Here is a 26,797-nt window from a genome sequence, read left to right as displayed (position 1 = left end):
GCATTACTTGTTAAGGAGAATATCACAGCTGTACTGCGGGAGGACACGTCGGAGGGGTCGTGCAGCGAGGCAATATGGGTGGAGCTCAGGAATAGGAAGGGTGCAGTCACGATGTTGGGGGTTTTCTACAGGCCTCCCAACAGCCAGCGGAAGGTAGAGGAGCAGCTATGTAGACAGATTTTGGAAAGATGTAAAGGTAACAGGGTTGTAGTGGTGGGTGATTTTAACTTCCCCTATATTGACTGGGACTCACTTCGTGCTAGGGGCTTGGATGGGGCAGAATTTGTAAGGAGCATCCAGGAGGGCTTCTTGAAACAATATGTAGATAGTCCAACTAGGGAAGGGGCCGTACTGGACCTGGTATTGGGGAATGAGCCCGGCCAGGTGGTTGAAGTTTCAGTATGGGAGCATTTCGGGAACAGTGACCATAATTCCATAAGTTTTAAGGTACTTGTGGATAAGGATAAGAGTAGTCCTCAGGTGAAGGTGCTAAATTGGGGGAAGGCTAATTATAACAATATTAGGCAGGAGCTGAAGAATTTAGATTGGGGGCAGCTGTTTGAGGGTAAATCAACATCTGACATATGGGAGTCTTTCAAACGTCAGTTGATTAGAATCCAGGACCAGCATGCTCCTGTGAGGAAGAAGGATAAGTTTGGCAAGTTTCGGGAACCTTGGATAACGCGGGATATTGTGAGCCTAGTCAAAAAGAAAAAGGAAGCATTTGTAAGGGCTGGAAGGCTAGGAACAGACGAATCCCTTGAGAAATATAAAGACATTAGGAAGGAACTTAAGCAAGGAGTCAGGAGGGCTAAAAGGGGTCATGAAAAGTCATTGGCAAACAGGATTAAGGAAAATCCCAAGGCTTTTTATACGTGTATAAAGAGCAACAGGATAACCAGGGAAAGGGTTGGACCGCTCAAGGACAGAGAAAGGAATTTACGTGCGGAGCCAGAGGAAATGGGCGAGGTACTAAATGAGTACTTTGCATCAGTTCTCAGTCATCTCATTATCAAAAAGGAGGAGGTGTTGGGTGTCTTGCAAAGCATTAAGGTAGATAAGTCCCCAGGGCCTGATGGGATCGACCCCAGAATACTGAGGGAGGCAAGGGAAGAAATTGCTGGGGCCTTGACAGAAATCTTTGCATCCTCATTGGCTACAGGTGAGGTCCCAGAGGACTGGAGAATAGCCAATGTTGTTCCTTTGTTTAAGAAGGGTAGCAAGGATAATCCAGGAAATTATAGGCCGGTGAGCCTTACGTCAGTGGTAGGGAAATTATTAGAGAGGATTCTTCGGGACAGGATTTACTCCCATTTGGAAACGAATGAATTTATTAGCGAGAGGCAGCATGGTTTTGTGAAGGCAAGGCCGTGCCTCACGAATATGATTGAGATTTTTGAGGAAGTGACAAAGATGATTGATGAAGGAAGGGCAGTGGATGTTATCTATATGGACTTCAGTAAAGCCTTTGACAAGGTCCCTCATGGCAGACTGGTAAAAAAGGTGAAGTCACACCGGATCAGAGGTGAGCTGGCAAGATGGATACAGAACTGGCTCGGTCACAGAAGACAGAGGGTAGCAGTGGAAGGGTGCTTTTCTGAATGGAGGGATGTGACTAGTGGTGTTCTGCAGGGATCAGTGCTGGGACCTTTGCTCTTTGTAGTATATAGAAATGATTTGGAGGAAAATGTAGCTGGTCTGATTAGTAAGTTTGCAGACGACACAAAGGTTGGTGGAGTTGCGGATAGTGATGAGGATTGTCAGAGGATACAGCAGGATATAGATCGGTTGGAGACTTGGGCGCAGAAATGGCAGATGGAGTTTAATCCGGACAAATGTGAGGTAATGCATTTTGGAAGGTCTAATGCAGGTGGGAAGTATACAATAAATGGCAGAACCCTTAGGAGTATTGACAGGCAGAGAGATCTGGGCGTACAGGTCCTCAGGTCACTGAAAGTGGCAACGCAGGTGGATAAGGTAGTCAAGAAGGCATACGGCATGCTTGCCTTCATCGGTCGGGGCACACAGTATAAAAATTGGCAAGTCATGCTGCAGCTGTACAGAACTTTAGTTAGGCCACACTTAGAATATTGCGTGAAATTCTGGTCACCACACCACCAGAAGGACGTGGTGGCTTTGGAGAGGGTACAGAAAAGGTTTACCAGGATGTTGCCTGGTCTGGATGGCATTAGCTATGAGGAGAGGTTGGCTAAACTCGGATTGTTTTCACTGGAACGACGGAGGTGGAGGGGTGACATGATGGAGGTTTACAAAGTTATGAGCGGCATGGACAGAGTGGATAGTCAGAAGCTTTTTCCCAGGGTGGCAGAGTCAGTTACTAGGGGACATAGGTTTAAGGTGAGAGGGGCAAAGTTTAGAGGGGATGTGCGAGGCAAGTTTTTTTTACACGGAGGGTGGTGAGTGACTGGAACTTGCTGCCGGGGAAGATGGTGGAAGCAGGTACGATAATGACGTTTAAGAGGCATCTTGACAAATACATGAATAGGATGGGAATAGAGGGATATGGGCCCTGGAAGTGCAGAAGGTTTTAGTTTAGGCAGGCATCAAGATCGGCACAGGCTTGGAGGGCCGAATGGCCTGTTTCTGTGCTGTACCATTCTTTGAACCACATCAGACCCGAGCCCAACCCGGCCCAAGTCCCTCCATTTTTCGCTGCGCCCGACCCGATCCCAACCCAACCACAGGAATGTTCACTTTACCTACCTTGCAATTCCTTTTAAACAACCTTTCAAGTCCGATTAATACTGTACATGTCCAACCCGGACCCGGCCCCAGCTCGAAATCCAGATCTGGAAGAGCGACCCGACCAGAACCCGACACATGTCATCGGGTCAGGTAGCAGGCCTTTAGCACGAATGTTAATTGCCACGGATCAGTCCAAGCCTGGATATTGTCCAGGTCTTGCTGCATTTCTACACGGACTGCTTCAGTATCTGAGGAGTTGTGAATGGTGAACATTGCGCAATCAGCAAACATTCCCACTTCTGACCTTATGATTGAAGGAAGGTCATTGTTGAAGCAGCTGAAAATGGTTGGGCCTAGGACACTACCCTGAGGAACTCCTGCAGTGATGTACCGGAGCAGAGATGACTGACCTCCAACAACCACAACCATTTTCCTTTGTACGAAAGGAACGATTCCAACCAACGGAGAGTTTTCCCCGATTCCTATTGACTTCAGTTTTGCTAGGGCTACTTGATGCCATACTAGGTCAAATGCTGCCTTGGTGTCAAGGGCAGTCACTCTCACCTCACCTCTTGAGTTCATCTCTTTTGTCCATATTTGAACCAAGGCTGTAATGAGGTCAGGAGCTGAGTGGCCCTGGAACGTGCTTCCCACATCCCAAGGACATGGAAGACTATCAGCACCTGCATCAGCAGAGGTATATTCACTCCAGTACTTAGATTGAGATTCAGGACAGCACACCGGTGAAGCACACAGGATAAATAAGGAGGTGCAACTGGAACTGGCAGAAAAGCAGGAACTTGCTGACCAGAGGCTCAACACAATACTCCCTTCAGCTGCCTCTCCCTTAATAGGGGTCGCACATTTTCTTGGGAATGTCCTAACTCCGATCCAGTGTCTACGAGTTTGGTCTGTCTGAATTTACCAAGCAGAGAAACCAGTGGGACTGTATCTTGATGAAGGGCCCAGTAGCCTCACTACAATGCAGTGAAATGCTGCCACACTGGTCGCTGGACACCAGGTTACAAAGAACAAAGAACAGTACAGCACAGGAACAGGCCATTCGGCCCTCCAAGCCTGCGCCGATCTTGATGCCTGCCTAAACTAAAACCTTCTGCACTTCCAGGGACCGTATCCCTCTATTCCCATCCTATTCATGTATTTGTCAAGATGCCTCTTAAATGTCGCTATCGTACCTGCTTCCACCACCTCCCCCGGCAACAAGTTCCAGGCACTCACCACCCTCTGTGTAAAGAACTTGCCTCGCACATCCCCTCTAAACTTTGCCCGTCTCACCTTAAACCTATGTCCCCTAGTAACTGACTCTTCCACCCTGGGAAAAAGCTTCTGACTATCCACTCTGTCCATGCCGCTCATAACTTTGTAAACCTCTATCATGTCACCCCTCCACCTCCGTCGTTCTAGTGAAAACAATCCGAGTTTATCCAACCTCTCCTCATAGCTAATGCCCTCCAGACCAGGCAACATCCTGGTAAAACCTCTTCTGTACCCTCTCCAAAGCCACCACGTCCTTCTGGTAGTGTGGCGACCAGAATTGCACGCAATATTCTAAGTGTGGCCTAACTAAAGTTCTGTACAGCTGCAGCATGACTTGCCAATTTTTATACTCTATGCCCCGAACGATGAAGGCAAGTATGCCGTATGCCTCTTGACTACCTTATCCACCTGCGTTGCCACTTTCAGTGACCTGTGGACCTGTACGCCCAGATCTCTCTGCCTGTCAATACTCCTAAGGCTTCTGCCATTTATTGTATACTTCCTACCTGCATTAGATCTTCCAAAATGCATTACCTCACATTTGTCCAGATTAAACTCCATCTGCCATTTCTCCGCCCAAGTCTCCAACCGATCTGTATCCTGCTGTATCCTCTGACAATCCTCATCACTGTCCACAACTCCACCAACCTTTGTGTCGTCCGCAAACTTACTAATCAGACCAGCTACATTTTCCTCCAAATCATTTCTATATACTACAAAGAGCAAAGTTCCCAGCACTGATCCTTGCGGAACACCACTACTCACATTCCTCCATTCAGAAAAGCACCCTTCCACTGCCACCCTCTGTCTTCTATGACCGAGCCAGTTCTGTATCCATCTTGCCAGCTCACCTCTGATCCCCTGTGACTTCACCTTTTGTACCAGTCTACCATGAGGGACCTTGTCAAAGGCTTTACTGTAGTCCATATAGATAACATCCACTGCCCTTCCTTCATCAATCATCTTTGTCACTTCCTCAAAAAACTCAAATCAAATTAGTGAGACACGACCTCCCCTTCACAAAACCATGCTGCCTCTCGCTAATAAATTTGTTTGTTTCCAAATGGGAGTAAATCCTGTCCCGAAGAATCCTCTCTAATAATTTGTAATAATATATAATAATAATCTAGGTTGGGTGAGCTGGAGGAAAACCTGCCTGATTTTACAATCCCAGTGATTTAAATTTAAAATCTCATCCTTGTGATCAAATCCCCCTTTCTCTCACCACCCCTCCCCACCATGGTCTCACCTCTCCCCCGTAACCTCCTCCAGTTCTACAATCCTCTGGGATCTCTGCTTCCTCCAATTCTGGCCTTTTATGCACCCTCAATTTCCTTCACCCCTCCACTGGCAGCCATATCTTCATCTGTCTAGGCCCTAAGCTCTGAAATTCCATTCCTAAACCTATCCCTTGTCCTTTAAGAGGCTTCTTAAAACTTAACTCTTTGAATAAGCTTTTGGTCACCTATCTTAATATCTCCTTGTAGGACTCAGTCAAATTTTGTTTTATTACACTCCCACTTCCAGGAATGAAGCCTTGCAACATATGACTATGTTTAAGGCACTGTATAAATGCAAGCTGTTATTTTGCATGTGCACACAACTCACATGAGAATATTTACCCATCCTATAGAGATCTGTTTGTGCCTGTAGAATGCAACGGTTTATTTCTTAAGCACTGTCAGGAAAAGAAAAGTATCTCCCTTTCTAAACAGAACTCAGTGATTATGCAGGGATTTAAATTGTCTGGGCTTCGAAAGAGCAGGGAATGCAACAATTCTAAAGGACAGGTACAGGTATTGCTTTGACATCATCATTTATACCATAGATGGTACAGCCCTGAATAAGTATTAACCAATTCTGATACTGAACTAACAAGTTCCAAAGAAATATTTTGTCATCCTCACCTACAGGTTTGCTGTCTCTAGAGTTGTTCACGTGCCACTTTTTTAGCCAGCGGACTAGTTTATTTGCACAGCTCTGCTCCCCTTGTTGTCCTATTATATTCTTCAGTGCTGCAGGTCTGTATTTATCCACCCACAGCAAACTCTGCTCCTCCTTCGCCGACGTCTGCAACGGAGGTTCACACTTCAATGCAGACTGATTGATGAAAGGTTCTGCTTTGAGTGAAATACTCCTCTTTGTACATCTTGAGGACTCGCCGTTCTCAGGTGCTGGAGGACTTCTCTTTTTATCTTCAGTTTGTTTTTTCGATGCCGGCGAGATGTTCTTGCTACGTTCACCTTTTTCTGTGACCGTACCAGCTTCTTTTGCATTGGCATTTGATTTTTTAACCTGTCATTTTAAAAATTAAGAAAATAAAGTCGGTCTTCATCGAGTCAACTAAGTATTTTACATTATTACACTTGATCTGAGGGAAGTTTTTATTGGTCATTTGCATAGAGGTGCTCATTAACTCATGGTGAAAGAAAGCATTACATGACCCGCAGATGTCAAAGTGTTTCACAGCAATTAAGCACTTTTGAAATGCCGTCATTGTTAAAGTAGGGAAATGTGACAATTTGTACACAGCAAGTTCCCAAAAATGAGATAAATTACCAGATAATCTATTTTTCTTGAATTTAAGTTGTTTGAGGGATAAATGCACACCAGGAGAAATGCCTGGCTTTTCGAATAGTTCTACAAGATCTTTTATGTCCACCTGAGGGGACAGACAGAGCCTTAGCTTAATATCTTATTCGAAACTTACATTCTGAAATTTTACCTTATGGGTGGAGCTGCCTAATGGATTTGTGCATGCACCAATGCTCATCTGTTTCTTATTATCGTGGTTACCATGCAGTACTAAAAGCATGACTCACACTAAACTCAGGGTGTTGCAAAAACTGAAATTGATTATTTAAAATCTTAATTAAAAAATAAATGTTCTTGCCTGAATCAGACAAATTAAATGGAAAAAAAAAGGACTGAACTCACATCAACAAGCACTCTGTAAACCAGTCTCAACAGTAACTTCAAATTAATTACACAGCACTATTAAAGTGGAACACATTTGGTAAATGTCAGCATCTTTCTGAGAGTGCCACTACTATCCAATAGGAACCTAAATCACCATAGGACATATCAATGCAATCACAGCTGCACTTACTTAGATTTGAGATACATATTGAAGAGTTTGATTCCAACAAATGTACAAGCAAAATTTCAAAGTGTTTGGCAACTTAAGACCTTATTCCAGGAGAGCAACTGGCTAGAGGAGGAATTGGAATTATATGAAATAACGGAGTGAAAAGTGAAAGGTTAAAATACCACCAATATCCAAATAGCAGGATTATTCTCACTTTAAGAATACCTGGTGCAATTTGGTACTCAGCCAAACAAACCAAGGTGCCAGGTTAGCTATCTGATTTGTGTTGAACTAGTTGATCTCAGTCAGAGAAGTGCTGGAGCATGAAACAGGCTGGACTAGGTAAGGGCAGGGGAAGAAACAACCAGGTTTTCCACACGATCACTTTCAAAAGGTATATAAGATACCTCAAGAGGTTTATTAGAAACATTCTGGCATATGGCATAAAAGGAAACATAGCAGAATGGAGAGAAAGTTGGTTGACAGACATGAAAAAATGAATTAGGATGAATAGATGCTGCTCCCACTGGAAAGGGTTGAAAATCATGCTGGGTCCACTTTTGCTCTTAGCACATCTTGATGATTTGGACTTGAATAGAGAACAATTTTAACCTTTGCTGGTAAAACAGAAATAGGTTCAGCAAACAGTGAGGATGACTGTAAAAGACTTCAGGAAGACAGATTAACAGAATGGGCAGACAGGTGGCAAAGGCAATTTAATATGGATAAGGAGGGGTAGTACATTTTTCACTTATTATCCTTTCCCAATCTCATTATTTTGCATTTGAGCACATTAAATGGTATCCGTCACTCATCAGACCAGTCCCCTAATCTATCCTGGCCCTTCTGTATTATATCAGCCCGTTCCTACTGCAGTACCCCCAGTTTGGTAATCTTGGCAAACTGGAGTTAGTTTCTGTTCCAACTTCTAAATCACTTTTATGTACATTATAGACAACTGTCCCAGAACGGATTTGAGGAATCCCACTGGTTACCTCCTTCCATGCTGATCCAACTCTGTATACAACCACCCTCGCTTCCTCTGTTTCAGCCAATTTCTCGAACCATTTCTGAAGCACTCCACCTATGCCGTGCCTTCCAACCTTGTGGACCAATCTCCTATGTGGCACTGTATCAAAAGCTTTGCTGGAATCTAAATAAACAACATCCACTGAGTTCCCTCTGTCCGTAAGTTGTTAACTGCTCAAAGTAATTAAAGAGATTCTTCAGACACAATGTCCCTCGCATAAACCAATCCTGACTCCCTCTTAAAGTTTGTATTTTTCCTGGTGGTTCATCATTTGTTCCGTCAGGCTGCCCTCCATTGCTTACCCCAAGGTGGATGTGAGGCCAACTGGACAGCAGTTCCCGGGATTCTCCTTTTCCCCTTTTTCTTCAAAATAGATTGACATTACATTCGCTTTTCTCCAATCCCATCTCTGCATTTTCAGGGATTTCCCACTAAAACATACTCAATTTTTATTAGTTATTTTAAGTACGCTAGGTTGCAATCTATCTAGATCAAGTGCCTTGGCCTCCTTCTGTGCCATCACCCTGTCCACAGCTTTTATCAGTTACATCTATTTTTCTTAGAAATTCGCCACCTTGCCCTAGAAATTCTCAGAAAAATATGTTCCATAATCCCTGTGATTTCCAGACTACAGGAAGGAAAAGAATTATGAAAAAAAAACCTGACTCAACTCTTCAAACACTTGAACTATATGTATATGATGTCACACGTTTGATACCATGACAACACAATGGACCGGATTTTGCGGTCAGCGGTGAAGCAAAAGCACTCGTCACTGACTACAAAGTAAGTCTCGCTCAGAGATCAAGCAAGCTCTCTGGCGTGAATTTCACCTCTAACGCTGTGTAGTGGTACCGCAACTGAATGCGGCTTTCTTTACTGGACATATACAGCGCAGAGCTGGAGTGATGTCATCAAGCTGTGCAAGCAGCCAATCACATTAAAGGATTTTCACAGACACACAAACAGGAAACTAAAGCACTAAAATAAAAACACTTAATTTTTACAAAGAGCAAATTAAAGATTGGAACATTATACATGGGGTGAATATAGAAGCTAAAATATTCTGAATTTTTAAAATTAAAAATGTGTAAAAAGAAATTAGCTTCAAAAAACTCATTAATAATTTAATGGCACTCCATGAATATAAAATGAGTTTTTCACAGCTAATTCTGTTGTCCATCAAATTTTATTAATCACATCGCCGTTTACAAACCCAGGCTACAGCGGAGCCCTGAGTGACAGACCACAACTTCAGGATTTCCTAGCTAATCTGCGCATGCCCGACATCCTGAAACTGTGGTCAGTTTCAGACAGGGAATGACAGCGAACGCTGACAGTTCAACATCAGAACCAATCTACAATCTATTTAGTTCAAATTCAAAATGCAATTTAATCAATTACTCATCTAACGCCATAAGAATATATAAATAACTGTGGGACATAACCTATGGAAGGAGGGATGACTCACATGACCATGAATTATCAAACTAACCCACTTGCGGTATATAGATCAATCCCCAGGCAAGTCACTTGCGAGACTGCACAGAAATAAATGGCAGAGACTCTACCTTGGTGGGCTGGCCAAGGAAGAGCATTAACTGCATTCAATGAGGCATGTACAAGTTACATTATCTCCTGAGAAAATAGTATGGATATTAGGTACTAACTTCATAAACTCACTACAACAGAAGCATACAACCATCAATTATTTCAATCAAAGGCTGTGTTTGCTGACAACATAACCACTAGGTGGCACAGTACTTGCACATGCACAAATGCAGGCTCTTCAACTGGAACATCGGGGTCCGAAATGTTCAGGCAGCTGCCAGGATTAAAGATGGCACTGCCTAATTTATCACAGGAAAAGCTCATGGCTAGATCGTTCTAGCAAACTAACCTTACATTAAGTTGGATGGAAGCCCAGTAATATGCTATGTAGGTATAGAATACTAACTGTAATCCTCAGATCCATTTAACATTCCAGTAACCCTATTAAATATAAAAGGAATTTTCTGATTGAATTTCCATTGGAAGAGTGAATTAGCACCCCAATCAATCGAAAGGAAAATCGGGCAGAGTATAAAATGTGCTGCCAATTCGTTACTGTGATTCGTTTATTTGACTGACCAGGACTGATTTCACCCGAATGCAGCTACTAGCTCTCAACCCACTGGCCGCTCTCCCCCCTCGGCAACTTACTTTCTTCCCACCCCACCCCCCAGCCCAACTCAGCCGCTCGCTCCAGACCTCGCTGCTCCTCTTCACTTCCCTGGCTGATTGTTCCTCGCCTCGCACCACCCCGCTCTTTGGCTGCTCGCTCTCCGCAACCCCCCACAGCCGCTAGCGCTGGCCCTGCCACGCGCTCCCAAGTTTCATCAGTCACCAGGCACCGTCCAAAGAAGCAGGCGGGCCGCAGGGGGTGACGGGGCGACATAGCAGCAAGTGGCCGAGAGGAGGGAAGCAGTGCAGCCTGGAGCTAGCGGCTGGGGTGGGGGAGTGGGGGGTGGGGTGGCCGGGAGCAAGCGGCCAGAGAGCGGGGTGGTGCGAAGCGAGGAACATTCGCCCAGGGGAGTGGGGAGGAAGCAGCGAGGTCTGGACTGAGCAGCTGAAGGGAGGAAGCGTCGAAGCCTGGAGTGAGTTGCCGAGGCGGGAGAGCTCCAGCCTCAAAGTCTCCCATTCAGCCGCTTCCGCCAGCCGAGTTGGGTAGCTAGATACCCGATGACGCTTTATCGTGCATGCGCGAAGATGGACTTGCCATGGATATGCGATGATGTTAGTGCTGCGCAATGACATCATCCAGCACATACACCACTAAGTCCTGGCAAGATGTAGATGCGCATGTGCACAGCTTGGCGCACCCTGATGATGTCAGCGGGCTGGTGCGTTGTCAGGAATCACTATGTTAATCAAAAGGGTACAAACCCTGACAAACTCACAGCTCTGTTACCTTGGATATATGAACCCTGTGCAGGACATAAAACTGAAACGTTACAGATTGAGTTCTTAATCTCTTTGAAACTAACCTCGTCTTCAGCTGCAATTTCATATTTGGATCTCTTTCCCGGCATTCTACGGATCAGATCCAGCAGTCCATCTTCATCAATTTGTTTTGTTCCAAAACTCTCTGCCTAAAAAAGTTTTTTTTTAAAATAAGAAAATAAATTAGGATGAAAATTGATTAATGGATCATATATTTGGTTCTTTCAGAAAGGTCATTACTACAAATTGCAGGTCAGCAAAGAATGACAAGACAACAATTATGAAAATGTTAACATCTGATCTCTATCTCGTTAGAATATTACACTGCAGTTTTATAATTGCAATGTCACAAAGGCCACCTTTAATGCCACAGGATCATCAGAACTCAAAACAGAATATCAATTATCTCTTACTATATTTAAGACTGGTACTCATATTGCTAAACACAAGCTACTGACAGTTACTCACTTTGTCCAGTTTTGCTCGTCCACCTTCTCGACCAGTCACCAGGTAATTTGTTTTCTTGCTAACATTTCCTGTCAGCTTCCCTCCATGGCGTTCGATTAAAGACTTGGCATCATCACGTTCCATGGACTCCAGGACTCCTGTAATGACGAACGAAAGTCCTTCCAAGCAGTTCTCAGCTCCCTTAATGATAAGAATTTGAACAGTCATTCTAATCAGAAAGTAATCACTCTTAAACGAGGTCTTTATGACATTTGAGAATGTGACAGAGCAAGACAGCAGATTGGATGCTAGAGCTGGAAGAATTGTTACCAGATGTTGAGCTTCATCGTATATCCTTTCCAGGAGTGCAAGAGAGGTGCTAGCAAAGCCTACCCATATATGGGAGAAATAGATGGGCTTGGCCTTTACAGAGAATTAAGAACTGGTAAGAGGTAAGAAAGTAATTGGCAGAAAGAGGAAACATTTCTTGGGAGAACAGCTTTAGCAATAGGAAAGAGGCAAGAACCCCATTTCAGCACACAGGAGACACCAAGTCAGTAGATGAAGAAAGACTAAGGAATAGCAAATATAGAGTCATAGATTCACAGCGTTATACAGCACAGAAACGGGCCCTTCGGCCCATTCTGTCTGTGCCGGCCATCAAGCACCTATCTATTCTAATCCCATTTTCCCAGCACTTGGCCCATAGCCTTGTATGCTATGGCGTTGCAAGTGCTCATCTAAATACTTCTTAAATGTTGTGAGTGTTCCTGCCTTTACCATCCCTTCAGGCAGTGTGTTCCAGATTTCAACCACACGCTGGGTGAAATAATTTTTCCTCAAATCCCCTCTGAACCTCCTGCCCTTACCTTAAATGTATGCCCCCTGGTTACTGGCCCCTCCACTAAGGGAAAAAGTTTCTTCCTATCTAACCTATCAATGCCTCTCATAATCTTGTACACCTCAATCATGTCCCCCCTCAGCCTTCTCTGCTCTAAGGAAAACAACCCTAGCCTTTTCAGTCTCTCTCCATAGCTGAAATGCTCCAGTCCAGGCAACATCTTGGTGAATCTCCTCTGCACCCTCTCCAGTGCAATAACATTCTTCCTACAGTGTGGTGCCCAGAACTGTACACAGTACTCCAGCTGTGGCCTAACTAGCGTTTTATACAGCTCCATCATAACCTCCCTGCTCTTATAGTCTATGCCTCAGCTAATAAAAGCAAGTATCCCATATACCTTCCTAACCACCTTATCTACCTGTGCTGCTGCCTTCAGTGATCTATGGAAAAGTACACCAAGGTCCCTCTGACCCTGTGTACTTCCTAGGGTCCTACCATCCATTGTATATTCCCTTGCCTTGTTAGTCCTCCCAAAATGCATCATCTCACACTTCTCGAGATTAAATTCCATTTGCCACAGCTCCGCCCATCTATACCATCCTGTAATCTAAGGCTTTCCTCCTCACTATTTACGACACCACCAATTTTCGTGTCACCTGCGAACTTACTGATCATACCCCCTGTATTCACGTCTAAATCATTAATGTACGCTACAAACAGCAAGGGACCCAGCACCGATCCCTGTGGTACATCAAAATGGTAAGAATTGCTACAGGTTAGTTTTGATTTGTGGGAGGTGAAGAAATAAATTCTTCAAAAAAATGAGAAGAAACAAGACTTTCATTGCTCACTGAAGAAAAGATGTAACGATTCATTGCTTTCAGAATGCAGTGCATGAAGGTGGCTATTACATGGAATATATAGCAGGGAAACAGGCCATTCAGCCCAACCAGTCCATGCCAGTATTAATGCTCCACTTGAGTCTGTGCACAGAGGACATGCAATCTAAAGAAACTTGAATTTTTTTTATTGGTTCATGGGATGTGGGCATCGCTGGCTAGTACAGCATTTATTGCCCATCCCTAATTGCCCTAGAGAAGGTCATGGTGAGCCGCCTTCTTGAACTGCTGCAGTCCATGTGCAGTAGGTACACCCACAGTGCTATTAGGAAGGGAGTTCCATGAATTTGACCCAGTGACAGTAAAGGAACGTCGATATAGTTCCAAGTCAGGATGGTGTGTGGCTTGGAAGGGAACTTGCAGGTGGTGGTATTTAGTATTTAGAGATACAGCACTAAAACAGGCCCTTCGGCCCACCGAGTCTGTGCCGACCAACAACCATCCATTTATACTAACCCGACAGTAATCCCATATTCCCTGCCACCTACCTACACTAGGGGCAATTTACAATGGCCAATTTACCCATTAGTCTTTGGCTGTGGGAGGAAACCGGAGCACCTGGCGAAAACCCACGCAGTCACAGGGAGAACTTGCAAACTCCGCACAGGCAGTACCCAGAATCGAACCTGGGTCCCTGGAGCTGTGAAGCTGCGGTGCTAACCACTGCGCCGCCCATGGTGTTCCCATGCATCCGCTACCCTTGTCCTTCTAGGTGGTAGAGGTCACAGGTTTGGAAGGTGCTGTCTAAGCAGTCTTGGTGCGTTGCTACAGTGCATCTGGTAGATGGTACACACTGCTGTCACTGTGCATCGGTGGTGGAGGGAGTGAATGTTTGTTGATGGGGAGCCAATCAAGTGGGCTGCTTTGTCCTGGATGGTATCGAGTGTCTTGAATGCTGTTGGAGCTGCACCCATCCAGGCAAGGGGAGAGTATTCCATCACACTCCTGACTTGTGCCTTGTAGATGATGGACAGGCTTTGAGGAGTCAGGATGTGAGTTACTCGCTGCACGCCTTCTAGCCTCTGACCAGCTCTTGCAGCCATCGTATTTATATGGCTACTTCAGTTGAGTTTCTGGTCAATGGTAACCCCCAGGATGTTGATAAAGATGTGAAGAGAAATTTTCAGCAAAAGAGTGATTAGTATTGGAAGACAAGCACAATGAAGTTCTACAGAGTAGTACACTCAAAAAGTGTAGCAGTGGACAACATGCAAGTTGTAACCTGCTGTATAATTGTTAGAGGCATGTGCTGCTCCTTTCTCCTTTAAGTGAAACAGCATCTTTAGAAATCCTGGTCACCAATAATCTCAATTCAAATGCTGAGCCTGCCAGCTATTAACCAGTGCACTGGGAATGAATGGCAGATACAGAGGTCTTGAGCTGGAGGTCAGTGCAAATATCACTTTCAGTTTTCAGCTTGCATTTGCCCAAAGACGTCTTTGAATTGAAACTGGAGAAACAACATGGATTTCCTTTTCAAACAATTATCCTCACCAGCATGCAAATGGGACGATGTAATGACTGCTGACTCGAGCACTCTCAGTGAGAGGTCCATCAAGCACTGCAGCTCCAGCAAAGTTCCAATTGGCAACCCCGAATAGATGTGTTTTCAAACCTCTTTTCTTCGTCCCCGCGAGGGAAAAATCCCTTTTCCCCTCTCCGCCATTTGGAAGGCACTCAACACCCTACCGACACATATCTCATGTCTTTTTTTTTAATTCATTCATGGGATGTGGGCGTCGCTGGCCAGGCCAGCATTTATTGCGCATCCCTAATTGCCCTTGAGAAGGTGGTGGTGAGCTGCCTTCTTGAACCGCTGCAGTCCATTTGGTGTAGATATACCCACAGTGCTGTTAGAAAGGGAGTTCCAGGATTTTGACCCAGCGACAGTGAAGGAACGGCGATATAGTTCCAAGTCAGGATGGTGTGTGACTTGGAGGGGAACTTGCAGGTGGTGGTGTTCCCATGTATTTGCTGCCCTTGTCCTTCTAGTTGGTAGAAGGTGCTGTCTAAGGAGGATTCAGCGATGGCAATGCCATTTAATGTCAAGGGGAGATGGTTAGATGCTCTCTTGCTGGAGATGGTCATTGCCTGGCACTTGTGTGACACGAATGTTACTTGCCACTTATCAGCCCAAGCCTGGATATTGTCCAGGTCTTGCTGCATTTCTACACAGACTGCTTCAGTATCTGAGGAGTCACAAATGGTGCTGAACATTGTGCAATCATCAGCGAACATCCCCACTTCTGACCTTATGATTGAAGGAAGGTCATTGATGAAGCAGCTGACGATAGTTGGGCCTAGGACTCTACCCTGAGGAACTCCTGCAGTGATGTCCTGGAGCTCAGATGATTGACCTCCAACAACCACAACCACCTTCCTTTGCGGTAGGTATGACTCCAGCCAGCGGAGGGTTTTCCCCGATTCCCATTGACCTCAGTTTTGCTAGGGCTCCTTGATGCCATATTCGGTCAAATGCTGCCTTGATGTCAAGGGCAGTCACTCTCACCTCACCTCTTGAGTTCCGCTCTTTTGTCCATGTTTGAACCAAGGCTGTAATGAGGTCAGAAGCTGAGTGGCCCTGGCGGAACCCAAACTGAGCGTCACTGAGCAGGTTATTGCTAAGCAAGTGTCGCTTGATGGCACTGTTGTTGACACCTTCCATCACTTTACTGACGATTGAGAGTAGACTGATGGGGTGGTAATTGGCCGGGTTGGACTTGTCCTGCCTTTTGTGTACAGGACATACCTGGGCAATTTTCCACATTGCAGGGTAGATGCCAGTGTTGTAGCTGTACTGGAACAGTTTGGCTTGGGGCACAGCAAGTTCAGGAGCACAGGTCTTCAGTACTATTGCCAGAATATTGTCAGGGCCCATAGCTTTTGCAGTATCCAGTGCCTTCAGTCGTTTCTTGATATCACACGGAGTGAATCGAATTGGCTGAAGTCTGGCATCTGTGATGCTGGGGACTTCAGGAGGAGGCCGAGATGGATCATCAACTCGGCACTTCTGGCTGAAGATTGTTGCAAATGCTTCAGCCTTATTTTTTACACTGATGTGCTGGGCTCCCCCATCATTGAGGATGGGGATATTTGTGGAGCCACTTCCTCCAGTTAGTTGTTTAATTGTTCACCACCATTCACGGCTGGATGTGGCAGGACTGCAGAGCTTAGATCTGATCCGTTGGTTATGGGATCGCTTAGCTCTGTCTATCGCATGCTGCTTACGCAGTTTGGCACGCAGATAGTCCTGTGTTGTAGCTTCACCAGGTTCACACCTCATTTTGAGGTATGCCTGGTGCTGCTCCTGGCATGACCTCCTGCACTCTTCATTGAACCAGGGTTGGTCTCCTGGCTTGATGGTAGTGGTAGAGTGGGGGATATGCTGGGCTATGAGGTTACAGATTGTGGTTGAGTACAATTCTGCTGCTGCTGATGGCCCACAGCACCTCATGGATGCCCAGTTTTGCATTGCTAGATCTGTTTGAAATCTATCCCATTTAGCATGATGGTAGTGCCACACAACACAATGGAGGGTATCCGCAATGTGAAGGCAGGACTTAGTCTCCACAAGGACTGTGCGGTGATCACTCCTACCAATACTATCATGGACAGATGCATCTGCGGTAGGCAGATTGGTGAGGACGAGGTCAAGTATGTTTTCCCCTCTTGTTGGTTCCCTCACCACCTGCCGCATCCCCAGTCTAGCAGATATGTCCTTTAGGACCCGGCCAGCTCGGTCAGTGGTTGTGCTACCGAGCCATTCTTGGTGATGGGCATTGAAGTCCCCACCCAGAGTACATTTTGTGCCCTTGCCACCTTCAGTGCTTCCTCCGTGCTGTTCAACATGGAGGAGTACTGACTCATCAGCTGAGGGAGGGCGGTAGGTGGTAATCAGCAGGAGGTTTCCTTGTCCATGTTTGACCTGATGCCATGAGACTTCATGGGGTCCAGTGTCAATGTTGAGGACTCCCAAGGCAACTCCCTCCCTACTGTATACCACTGTGCCACCACCTCTGGTGGGTCTGTCCTGCCGGTGGGACAGGACATACCGGGGATGGTGATGGCAGTGTCTGGGACATTGTCTGTAAGGTATGATTCCGTGAGTATGACTATGTCAGGCTGTTGCTTGACTAGTCTGTGGGACAGCTCTCCCAACTTTGGCACAAGCCCCCAGATGTTAGCAAGGAGGACTTTGCAGGGTCGACAGGGCTGGGTTTGCCGTTGTCGTTTCCGGTGCCTAGGTCGATGCCGGGTGGTCTGTCGGGTTTCATTCCTTTTTATTGACTTTGTAGCGGTTAGATACAACTGAGTGGCTTGCTCGGCCATTTCAGAGGGCATGTAAGAGTCAACCACATTGCTGTGGGTCTGGAGTCACATGTAGGCCAGACCAGGTAAGGACAGCAGATTTCCTTCCCTAAAGGACATTAGTGAACCAGATGGGTTTTTACAACAATCGACAATGGTTTCATGGCCATCATTAGACTAGCTTTTAATTCCAGCTTTTTTATTAATTGAATTCAAATTCCACCTTCAGCTGTGGTCGGATTAGAACCCATGTCCCCAAAGCAACACCCTAGGTCTCTGGGTTACTAGTCCAGTGACAATACCACTACGCCACCGCCTCCCCTTTGCCAAAGCTATTCAGGCAACTGTCAATGAGGACTTATTTATTTACAAAATTCTTTTTGAAGCTCATTCAATGATGATGGTCTTTCTGCCTTTCCCTTTCTGCTTTAGAAAATATCTCACTCAGATGTTCTTTGTATGTGAGCCTCAACAATGAGTGTTCTCAAGCTAATCACAACCAATCCTGTCCCCATCCAATTCCCTTTTATAAATTAGTTCTCCAACAAGGAATCAGGAGCAAGATATGTGGCCAATTTCCTCCCTTCCTCTTACCTAGCAACACTGAGGCCACTTGTAGTAACCCTAATGCTAACTGGCTGACGCTACCAAAACTGGCCATGAGGAAAAACATCTGGGACCTTCCTGGTCTATATTGGGGCAGGGAGGTGCGGTGCAGACTAGAAAGAGTGGGTCTAACCAATTGAGCTATGGGGAGGAGCAGCACGATGCTCATGTGGCAAACATTTATATATGTACGTACACACAGCACATCTTTCTTCCATTTCAATCTATAAACAAAACCAGAACTTTACAGTGCAGATGGAAGGAAGCCATTTAGCTCTTCACACACATGCCAGCTCTCTTAAAAAGCAGCATCTACTTAGGACCAGTCCCCTGGTCTTTCCTCATATGTTTATCCACTTCCTCTGAAAACCATAATCTGCTCACACTCATTTGCAATGATTTGCATAGACTTGGCATTAGCTTTGCTTTATTAAAAACTAACCAACTTGTCAGCCCACTTTAAAAGAAATTGGGTATCTGACCCCCTAAATATTTTTTAAAAATAATTTAATGTAAATTTTCTTCTCATTCTTGCTTCCAAAATTAATCACCTCACTTTTTTCAGTATTAAATTATATCCAGTATCTGTCTGCCCATTCCATAAACCCATCATCAACCTCATGTCACTCAGACCTCTTCAGTTAATCATACTGCCCATTTCGTGCCATCTGCACAGTTAAATTATACCTGTCAAATACACAAAAAAGAATCAAAGGGACATCCAGTGATTCCTCAAATGACTGAATACCATGCTGACTAAAGCAAAATTTGAAATTATGTATTGCATCATCACAAATAGTACAATAAAATCCCACATAAGAGCAAATGATTGTTGTATATTTGGCTGACTATACATGGATGACAAATACTATAAAACCACGCAATGGATTTTAAACAATTTCCTAATTCATACATAGTATTAATTGCATAAAAGAACTCTATAGCATAGAGTTGGTTTTCAAACATATTATAAAAAGAAACTTATCTATTGTTTAATTACAAATATCTTTCTTCTGTATCTTTCTACCAACCTACCTGGGGGATTTCTTTGGACCCCAGAGCTCGAGGTCCATCACGATTCAGGAAGCTACGATAGGCCAGGTAATTCTGACGCTTCTTTTCAGCATTCTCTGGGTGCTTGGACTATGGAAACAAAGATGTAAACAGTGCTCTGTCAGCAGCTGCCTTCAAAATATCAAGCTACCCCAGAAAGAACCAATCTGAACCAAACTGCACACATTTCAGCTTAATAACAACAGCTAGAGTATGGAAAGTAGGATCAACAACAAATGCAACCAACACATTCCTCGGCATTCAGACAGCGCAGCCATCCTAGTTGTAAAATAAAACACAGTCTTGCCAACTAGCTAGTATTAACACATTTCACTGTGGTTGACCCAACGATTTCCATTCTTTTGGTCTCATGAAAGCTAACCAGCCCCATTTTATTAGTTTAAGATAAGGAAAAGTCTAAGCAAGTAATTTTTCTTCAAAGTACTTGTCTACTATCAGTCACATATATTCCTGGATTTCAGGCACTTTTACTCTCAAACCCTATCAGAATTGTAACCCATAAAAATATATGGGGCTGGATTTTACCGGCCCCCCGACATTGGAGATCGTGGTGGGGGGGGCGGAACCCCGCAAAATGGCTCTGGGAGAGGCCCGCCCCATAATGCCGTTGGCAGTGAGGCCTCGTGGCGGCCCCCCCACCAACCGACGGTAGCATTAAAATTTGAATATGTTAATGCATTTAAACTAATGAATCAAATACTTACCCGCTCCTGACATCGGTCCCGGTTCCATATTGGTGATGGCAGCCAGCACTCCCGCACCTTTGGATCTCTATTCAGAGATCCAAGGCGGAACACTGGATAGCAGGAGAGAGCAGGTAGGTTTTCAGGGGGGGCTGGGGGGAGCAGGGTTAAATGTTTTTCGATTGGTCTAGGGGGTGGCAGGATGGGACAAAGTGCATGTTTATTAACTGGGTGGGGAGGGAAGGTCGGGAGCACAAGTTTTTTTGGGAAGGGGGGAGCGGGGGGAAGAGGGCAAGTAATAAATTTGATCGTACATCTAACATGTGGGAGCCTTTCAAACGTCAGCTGATTAGAATCCAGGACCAGCATGCTCCTGTGAGGAAGAAGGATAGGTTTGGCAAGTTTCGGGAACCTTGGATAACGCGGGATATTGTGAGCCTCGTCAAAAAGAAAAAGGATGCATTCATAAGGGCTGGAAGGAGAATCCCTTGAGGAATATAAAGACAGTAGGAAGGAACTTAAGCAAGGAGTCAGGAGGGCTAAAAGGGATCATGAAAAGTCATTGGCAAACAGGATTATGGAAAATCCCAAGGCTTTTTATACATATATAAAGAGCAAGAGGGTAACCAGGGAAAGGGTTGGCCCACTCAAGGACAGAGAAGGGAATCTATGCGTGGAGCCAGAGGAAATGGGTGAGGTGCTAAATGAGTACTTTGCATCAGTATTCACCAAAGAGAAGGAGTTGGTGGACGATGAGCCGAGGGAAGGGAGTGCAGATAGTCTCAGTCATCTCATTATCAAAAAGGAGGTGGTGTTGGGTGTCTTGCAAAGCATTAAGGTAGATAAGTCCCCAGGGCCTGATGGGATCTACCCCAGAATATGAGGGAGGCAAGGGAAGAAATTGCTGGGGCCTTGACAGAAATCTTTGCATCCTCATTGGCTACAGGTGAGGTCCCAGAGGACTGGAGAATAGCCAATGGTGTTCCTTTGTTTAAGAAGGGTAGCAAGGATAATCCAGGAAATTATAGGCCGGTGAGCCTTACGTCAGTGGTAGGGAAATTATTAGAGAGGATTCTTCGGGACAGGATTTACTCCCATTTGGAAACAAACAAACTCATTAGCGAGAGGCAGCATGGTTTTGTGAAGGGGAGGTCGTGTCTCACTAATTTGATTGAGTTTTTTGAGGAAGTGACGAAGATGATTGATGAAGTAAGGGCAGTGGATGTTATCTATATGGACTTCAGTAAAGCCTTTGACAAGGTCCCTCATGGCAGACTGGTACAAAAGTGAAGTCACATGGGATCAGAGGGGAGCTGGCAAGATGGATACAGAACTGGCTCGGTCATAGAAGACAGAGGGTAGCAGTGGAAGGGTGCTTTTCTGAATGGAGGGCTGTAACTAGTGGTGTTCCGCAGGGATCAGTGCTGGGACCTTTGCTCTTTGTAGTATACATAAATGATTTGGAGGAAAATGTAGCTGGTCTGATTAGTAAGTTTGCGGACGACACAAAGGTTGGTAGAGATGCGGATAGTGATGAGGATTGTCAGAGGATACAGCAGGATACAGATCGGTTGGAGACTTGGGCGGAGAAATGGCAGATGGAGTTTAATTCGGACAAATGTAAGGTAATGCATTTTGCAAGGTCTAATGCAGGTGGGAAGTATACAGTAAATGGCAGAACCCTTAGGAGTATTGACAGGCAGAGAGATCTGGGCGTACAGGTCCACAGGTCACTGAAAGTGGCAACGCAGGTGGATAAGGTACTCAAGAAGGCATACGGCATGCTTGCCTTCATCGGTCGGGGCATAGAGTATAAAAATAGGCAAGTCATGCTGCAGCTGTACAGAACTTTAGTTAGGCCACACTTGGAATATTGCGTGCAATTCTGGTCGCCACACTACCAGAAGGACGTGGTGGCTTTTGAGAGGGCACAGAAGAGGTTTACCAGGATGTTGCCTGGTCTGGAGGGCATTAGCTATGAGGAGAGGTTAGATAAACTCGGATTGTTTTCACTGGAACGACGGAGGTGGAGGGGCGACATGAGAGGTTTACAAAGTTATGAGCGGCATAGACAGAGTGGATAGTCAGAAGCTTTTTCCCAGAGTGGAAGAGTCAGTTACTAGGGGACATAGGTTTAAGGTGAGAGGGGCAAAGTTTAGAGGGGATGTGCGAGGCAAGTTCTTTACACAGAGGGTGGTGAGTGCCTGGAACTTGCTGCCGGGGGAGGTGGTGGAAGCAGGTACGATAGAGACGTTTAAGAGGCATCTTGACAAATACATGAATAGGATGGGAATAGAGGGATACGGTCCCCGGAAGTCCAGAAGGTTTTAGTTTAGGCAGGCATCAAGATCGGCGCAGGCTTGGAGGGCCGAATGGCCTGTTCCTGTGCTGTACTGTTCTTTGTTTGTAATTGCGGGTGAGGGGTGGGAGAAGGTGGGGATAACTGCTAAAAATTAAAATCATGCATCTTTAAAAATTTAAATTACATTGAAGAGCTGGAAGTCCTTTAAAAATGGCGTCAGCGCCTGCGCAATGGCGCCGGACACTGTTGCCGGGGCCGGACTGCCCGCCCCCACCCACGTCATCCGGGGGGTGGGGGATGTCAGTCCACCCATTCAATATCGCAGTGGCTCCACGGAATAAATCGCGTGCGTTCACACTGCCACCTTTGAAGCTTGCCGTCTTAAAATTCAACCCACGGAGTCAACCCTGGACAGTTTCAACTCCTCTCAGTCAGTGGCATGTAGTGGAGGGACGGTGGCCTAAAGCGAGGCTCTCTGACAGAGAATCTAATTTGTTTTTTTAAAAAGAATACAAGTACATCAACATTGTTGTAATTGTTTTTCCATGTCGACAGGAGGGGTTGGGGCAGGTGAGGGGGAGGATTTTGAATACAAAATATTCCTTTCTCTTTTAATTTGAAAGGAACCGCAAACTGAAGCGACCCAGCATGCACCTGACCCAAAGTATAGCAAATGTGATCAAGTGCTTCCTACCTCAGGTTTATTTGGGGATATTTGCTCCTCTTTGTTTGGAGAAACAGTTTTCTCTTCTTTCCTTGAAGAAATCTTTGTTTCTCCTTTCTCTGAAGATCCAGTTTTCTCCTCTTTTTTTGGTGAAATTCTCTTTTCTCGGACTGGTCTTGTTGAGCTGTTCTCTATCACTCGTGTCAATTTTTCTCTATGTTTCATGACGGCCAGTTTTGTACTCGTTTTCACTGGAGATGTTTTACTAAATGACTTTTCCACTTTAGTACTGGAAGATTCAGATGAAGGCTGAGAAAAAGTCCTCATGCTCTGTGATTTACTACTTACTAATTTTTCACTGCAGTTTTTCACATTGCTGTCAGTTTCAGTCAACATCTTGGCTGAAAATTAAGGTAGAGATTGATCAGTGAAGATCGTTTTGTACATCAAGCTGAGGATGTCATGGAATGGAACTCTTCTCTTTCCAGGATTCAGTGTTAACAATAACCTTTCCCAACACAGTATAGCTAACTAAAGAGTAAAGCTTCCTCTGCTCCAGAGTGTCCAACCACTTTCTCTTGCTGTACATTCAGTTGCTTACCATGGAACTCCAGAGGTAACATAAAAATATTTACAGCATGAAACACAAGCTTCTGAAATATATAAAGGACTTGGATAAAGAGACCGAAGGTGTGGTTGCTAAGATAGGTAGGAAAGTAGGTTGTGAAGAGGACATGAGGAGGCTACAAAGGGATAGAAGATAGGTTAAGTGAGTGGACAAGGATCTGGCAAATGGAGTATAATGTGGGAAATTGTAAAATTGTCCATTTTGGCAGTAAGAATAAAAAGGCATATTATCTAAATGGGAAGAGATTGCAGAGCTCTGAGATGCAAAGGGATCTGGGTGTTCTACTGCACGAATCGGATAGTTTAGTATGCAGATACAAGTAATTAGGAAAGCTAATAGAATGTTACCAATTATTGCGAGGGGAATTGAATACAAAACTAGGGAGAATATGCTTCAGTTATACAGGGCATTGGTGAGACCACATCTGGAGTACTTTGTACAGTACTGGTCTCCTTATTTAAGAAAGGATGTAAATGTGTTGGAAGCAATTCAGAGAAGGTTTACTAGACTAATACCTGGAATGGGTGCGTTGTCTTATGAGGAATGGTTGGACAGGCTAGGCTTGTATCTGTTGAGTTTAGAAGAGTAAGAGACGACTTAATTGAAACATATAAGATCCTTAGCGGTGAGTGTGTGAGGAGCTAAGGTACAAAGGGAACTGTGATATTTTAATCTGTGTGTTTATGCTTTACTTCATTACTGGTTAAGACTTGTTTTATAATAAACTGATAATTTTGTTGTTTAATAAAGAAATTTGGTTAGTGTGTTTTATTCAGGGAAAAATAGAGTATATGTTTGGCCGTATCGGTAAGTGGGAAAGTTTAAATATACGTTGTGACCTGTGGAGAAGTGGGACTAGAATGAATAGTGCACTTCTCCCGCCTCCGTCGTAACATATAATTGGGGGCTCTTTGCGGGATAAACCCAACGCCGACAACGTACAATTTTAAGTGGGGTAATAAAAATTGAAAAGAAAAAGGAAAAGAAAAGCAGGTTTGTTGCGCAGTGGATTAAAGTTTACTCTACCAAAATGTCTCTATCAGTTGCAGCGACTTTTTTGGGGAAGGAAGCTATACCCCAGAGTGATTTGAGACACTTAACCAAGGATAAGCTGAAGGATTTGGCAGAACTGTTGGCGTTAAAACCAAGAACTAAGAAAGCAGACATAATTGAAGTAATAGCACACCATTTGAAATTGGAAGAGGAAAGCAAACCAGAGGGTAGTGCAGTTGAATTAGCTAAAATTTGATTACAGATGAGGCAACTTGAACTTGACAATGAAAAAGAAATAGAAATGAGAAAACTTGAGCAGGAAAAAGAATTGACAATGAAAAACTTGAACTAGATTTTCAAAGAGAAAGAGAAGGAAGGGAAGTTGAAGTTAAAAAGCTAGAACTAAGACAACAGGGTGGCCTTGACTTTAAGGAAAACTCTGGTGACCAAGAGCTGTTTAAATTTGTGCAAGCCCTCGCTAGGTTTGAGGAAAGGGACGTAGTGACATTTTTCATTTCTTTTGAAAAGATAACCAAACATATGAGGTGGCCAAAGGAAAGCCGGACATTGCTTATGCAAAGCGGGTTAATGGGCAGAGCTCATGAAGTTTATGCCATGCTTTCTGAGCAGGCTTCTGCCGATTATGAGATGGCAAAAAAGGCTATTCTTACTACTTATATGAGTTGGTTCCTGAAGTGTACAGGCAGAGATTTCAAAACCTCCAGAGACAGCCTGGGCAGACACACAGAATTTGAGAGGGTAAAACAAATTAATTTTGATCGTTGGATACGGGCACTAAAGGTAGCAACCACCTATGACAACCCTAGGGAACTAATTCTCCTGGAAGAATTTAAAAATTCACTTAGTAAGAACCCATGTAGAGAACCAGAAGGTTTCAACAGTCAAAGGAAATTGCTGATATTACGAGCTTGGTTATAAGCCCGAACCCTTTGTCCGTTAACCCAAAAAAACCGAGAAGGATAGAAGGTGGGAGAGTGAAAGGAAGGCAAGTAGCCGGGGACAGGAAGGGACAGCTGGGAATTCCCCGGATTTCCTCCTTCAGGCCAGAAAGGAAGATGCTGAGGGTAGAAGTGAGGTCCACAAGCCTAAGTGTTACCACTGTCACAAGGTGGGCATCTTCGTGCAGAATGCTGGAAGTTGCGGGGTAAATTGAGAGTACAACAGATCAGGCTATAGCTCTGACTGCAGCTGTAAGGTCAAACACAAAAACCACTGTGAGTGCAGGGGTTGGGAATAATATACCTCAGAGTTATAGGGAATTCTTGTTGAATAGTCATACTCACCAAATCATACCTTACAGACAATGTCTTACAATCAGGAGGGAGTTGCCCTGGGAGTCCTCAACATCAACTCCAGACTCCATGTAGTCTCATGGCATCAGGTCAAACATTGGCAAGGAAACCTCCTGCCGCTCCCTCTCAATTGATGAGTCAGTACTCCTCCATGTTGACCACCACTTGGAGGAAACATGGAGGGTGGCAAGGGTGTAGAATGTACTCTGGGTGGGGACTTCAATGTCCATCACCAAGAGTGACTCGGTAGCATCACTAGTGACCAAGTTGGCCGAGTCCTAAAGGACATAACTGCTAGACTGTGTCTGCGGCAGGCATTGAGGGAACCGACAACAGGGAAAAACATACTTGACCTCATCCTCATCAATCTGCCTGCCGCAGATGCATCTGTCCATGACAGTATTGGTAGGAGTGACCACCGCACAGTCCTTGTGGAGACAAAGTCCCATCTTCACATTGAGGATACCCGCCATCATGTTGTGTGGCCATGCTAAATAGATTTCGAACAGATCTAGCAATGCAAAACTGGGCATCCATGAGGACCATCAGCAGAATTTTTTTATTCATTCATAGGATGTGAGCATTGCTGGATTGGCCAGCATTTATTGCCCATCCCTAATTGCCCTTGAGAAGGTGGTGATGAGCTGCCTTCTTGAACCGCTGCAGTCCATGTGGGGTAGGTACACCCACAATGCTGACAGGAAGTGAGTTTCAGGATTTTGACCCAGCGACAGTGAAGGAACAGCGATGGTATGTGACTTGGAGGGGAGCTTGCAGATGATGGTGTTCCCATGCATCTGCTGCTCTTGTCCTTCTAGGTGGTAGAGGTTGTGGGTTTGGAAGGTGCTGTCTAAGGAGCCTTGGTGAGTTGCTGCAGTGCATCTTGTAGATAGTACACAGCTGCTGCCACAGTGCGTCAGTGGTGGAGGGAGTGAATGTTTGTGGATGGGATGTC

The 26,797-nt window shown here is 44.9% G+C and overlaps 1 protein-coding gene across 1 annotated transcript in view; it reads right to left on the bottom strand.

Moving 5' to 3' along the window:
• rfc1 (replication factor C (activator 1) 1) overlaps nt 1–26,797 on the bottom strand; it is a 92,113-nt gene that overhangs the window by 32,602 nt on the left and 32,714 nt on the right. The window contains exons 9-13 of the mRNA XM_068036681.1: nt 22,939–23,309; nt 19,221–19,328; nt 11,553–11,732; nt 11,129–11,233; nt 5,892–6,279 (exon numbers count right to left, since the gene is read on the bottom strand). Of these exons, the coding sequence (XP_067892782.1) occupies nt 5,892–6,279; nt 11,129–11,233; nt 11,553–11,732; nt 19,221–19,328; nt 22,939–23,309 (1,152 nt within the window). The remainder of the gene's footprint in view (nt 1–5,891; nt 6,280–11,128; nt 11,234–11,552; nt 11,733–19,220; nt 19,329–22,938; nt 23,310–26,797) is intronic.

This window comes from Heterodontus francisci, chromosome 1 (genome assembly GCF_036365525.1).
Source record: "Heterodontus francisci isolate sHetFra1 chromosome 1, sHetFra1.hap1, whole genome shotgun sequence".
In the NCBI taxonomy this organism is placed as follows: Eukaryota; Metazoa; Chordata; class Chondrichthyes; order Heterodontiformes; family Heterodontidae; genus Heterodontus; species Heterodontus francisci.
This window is presented reverse-complemented; position numbering and strand designations above follow the sequence as displayed.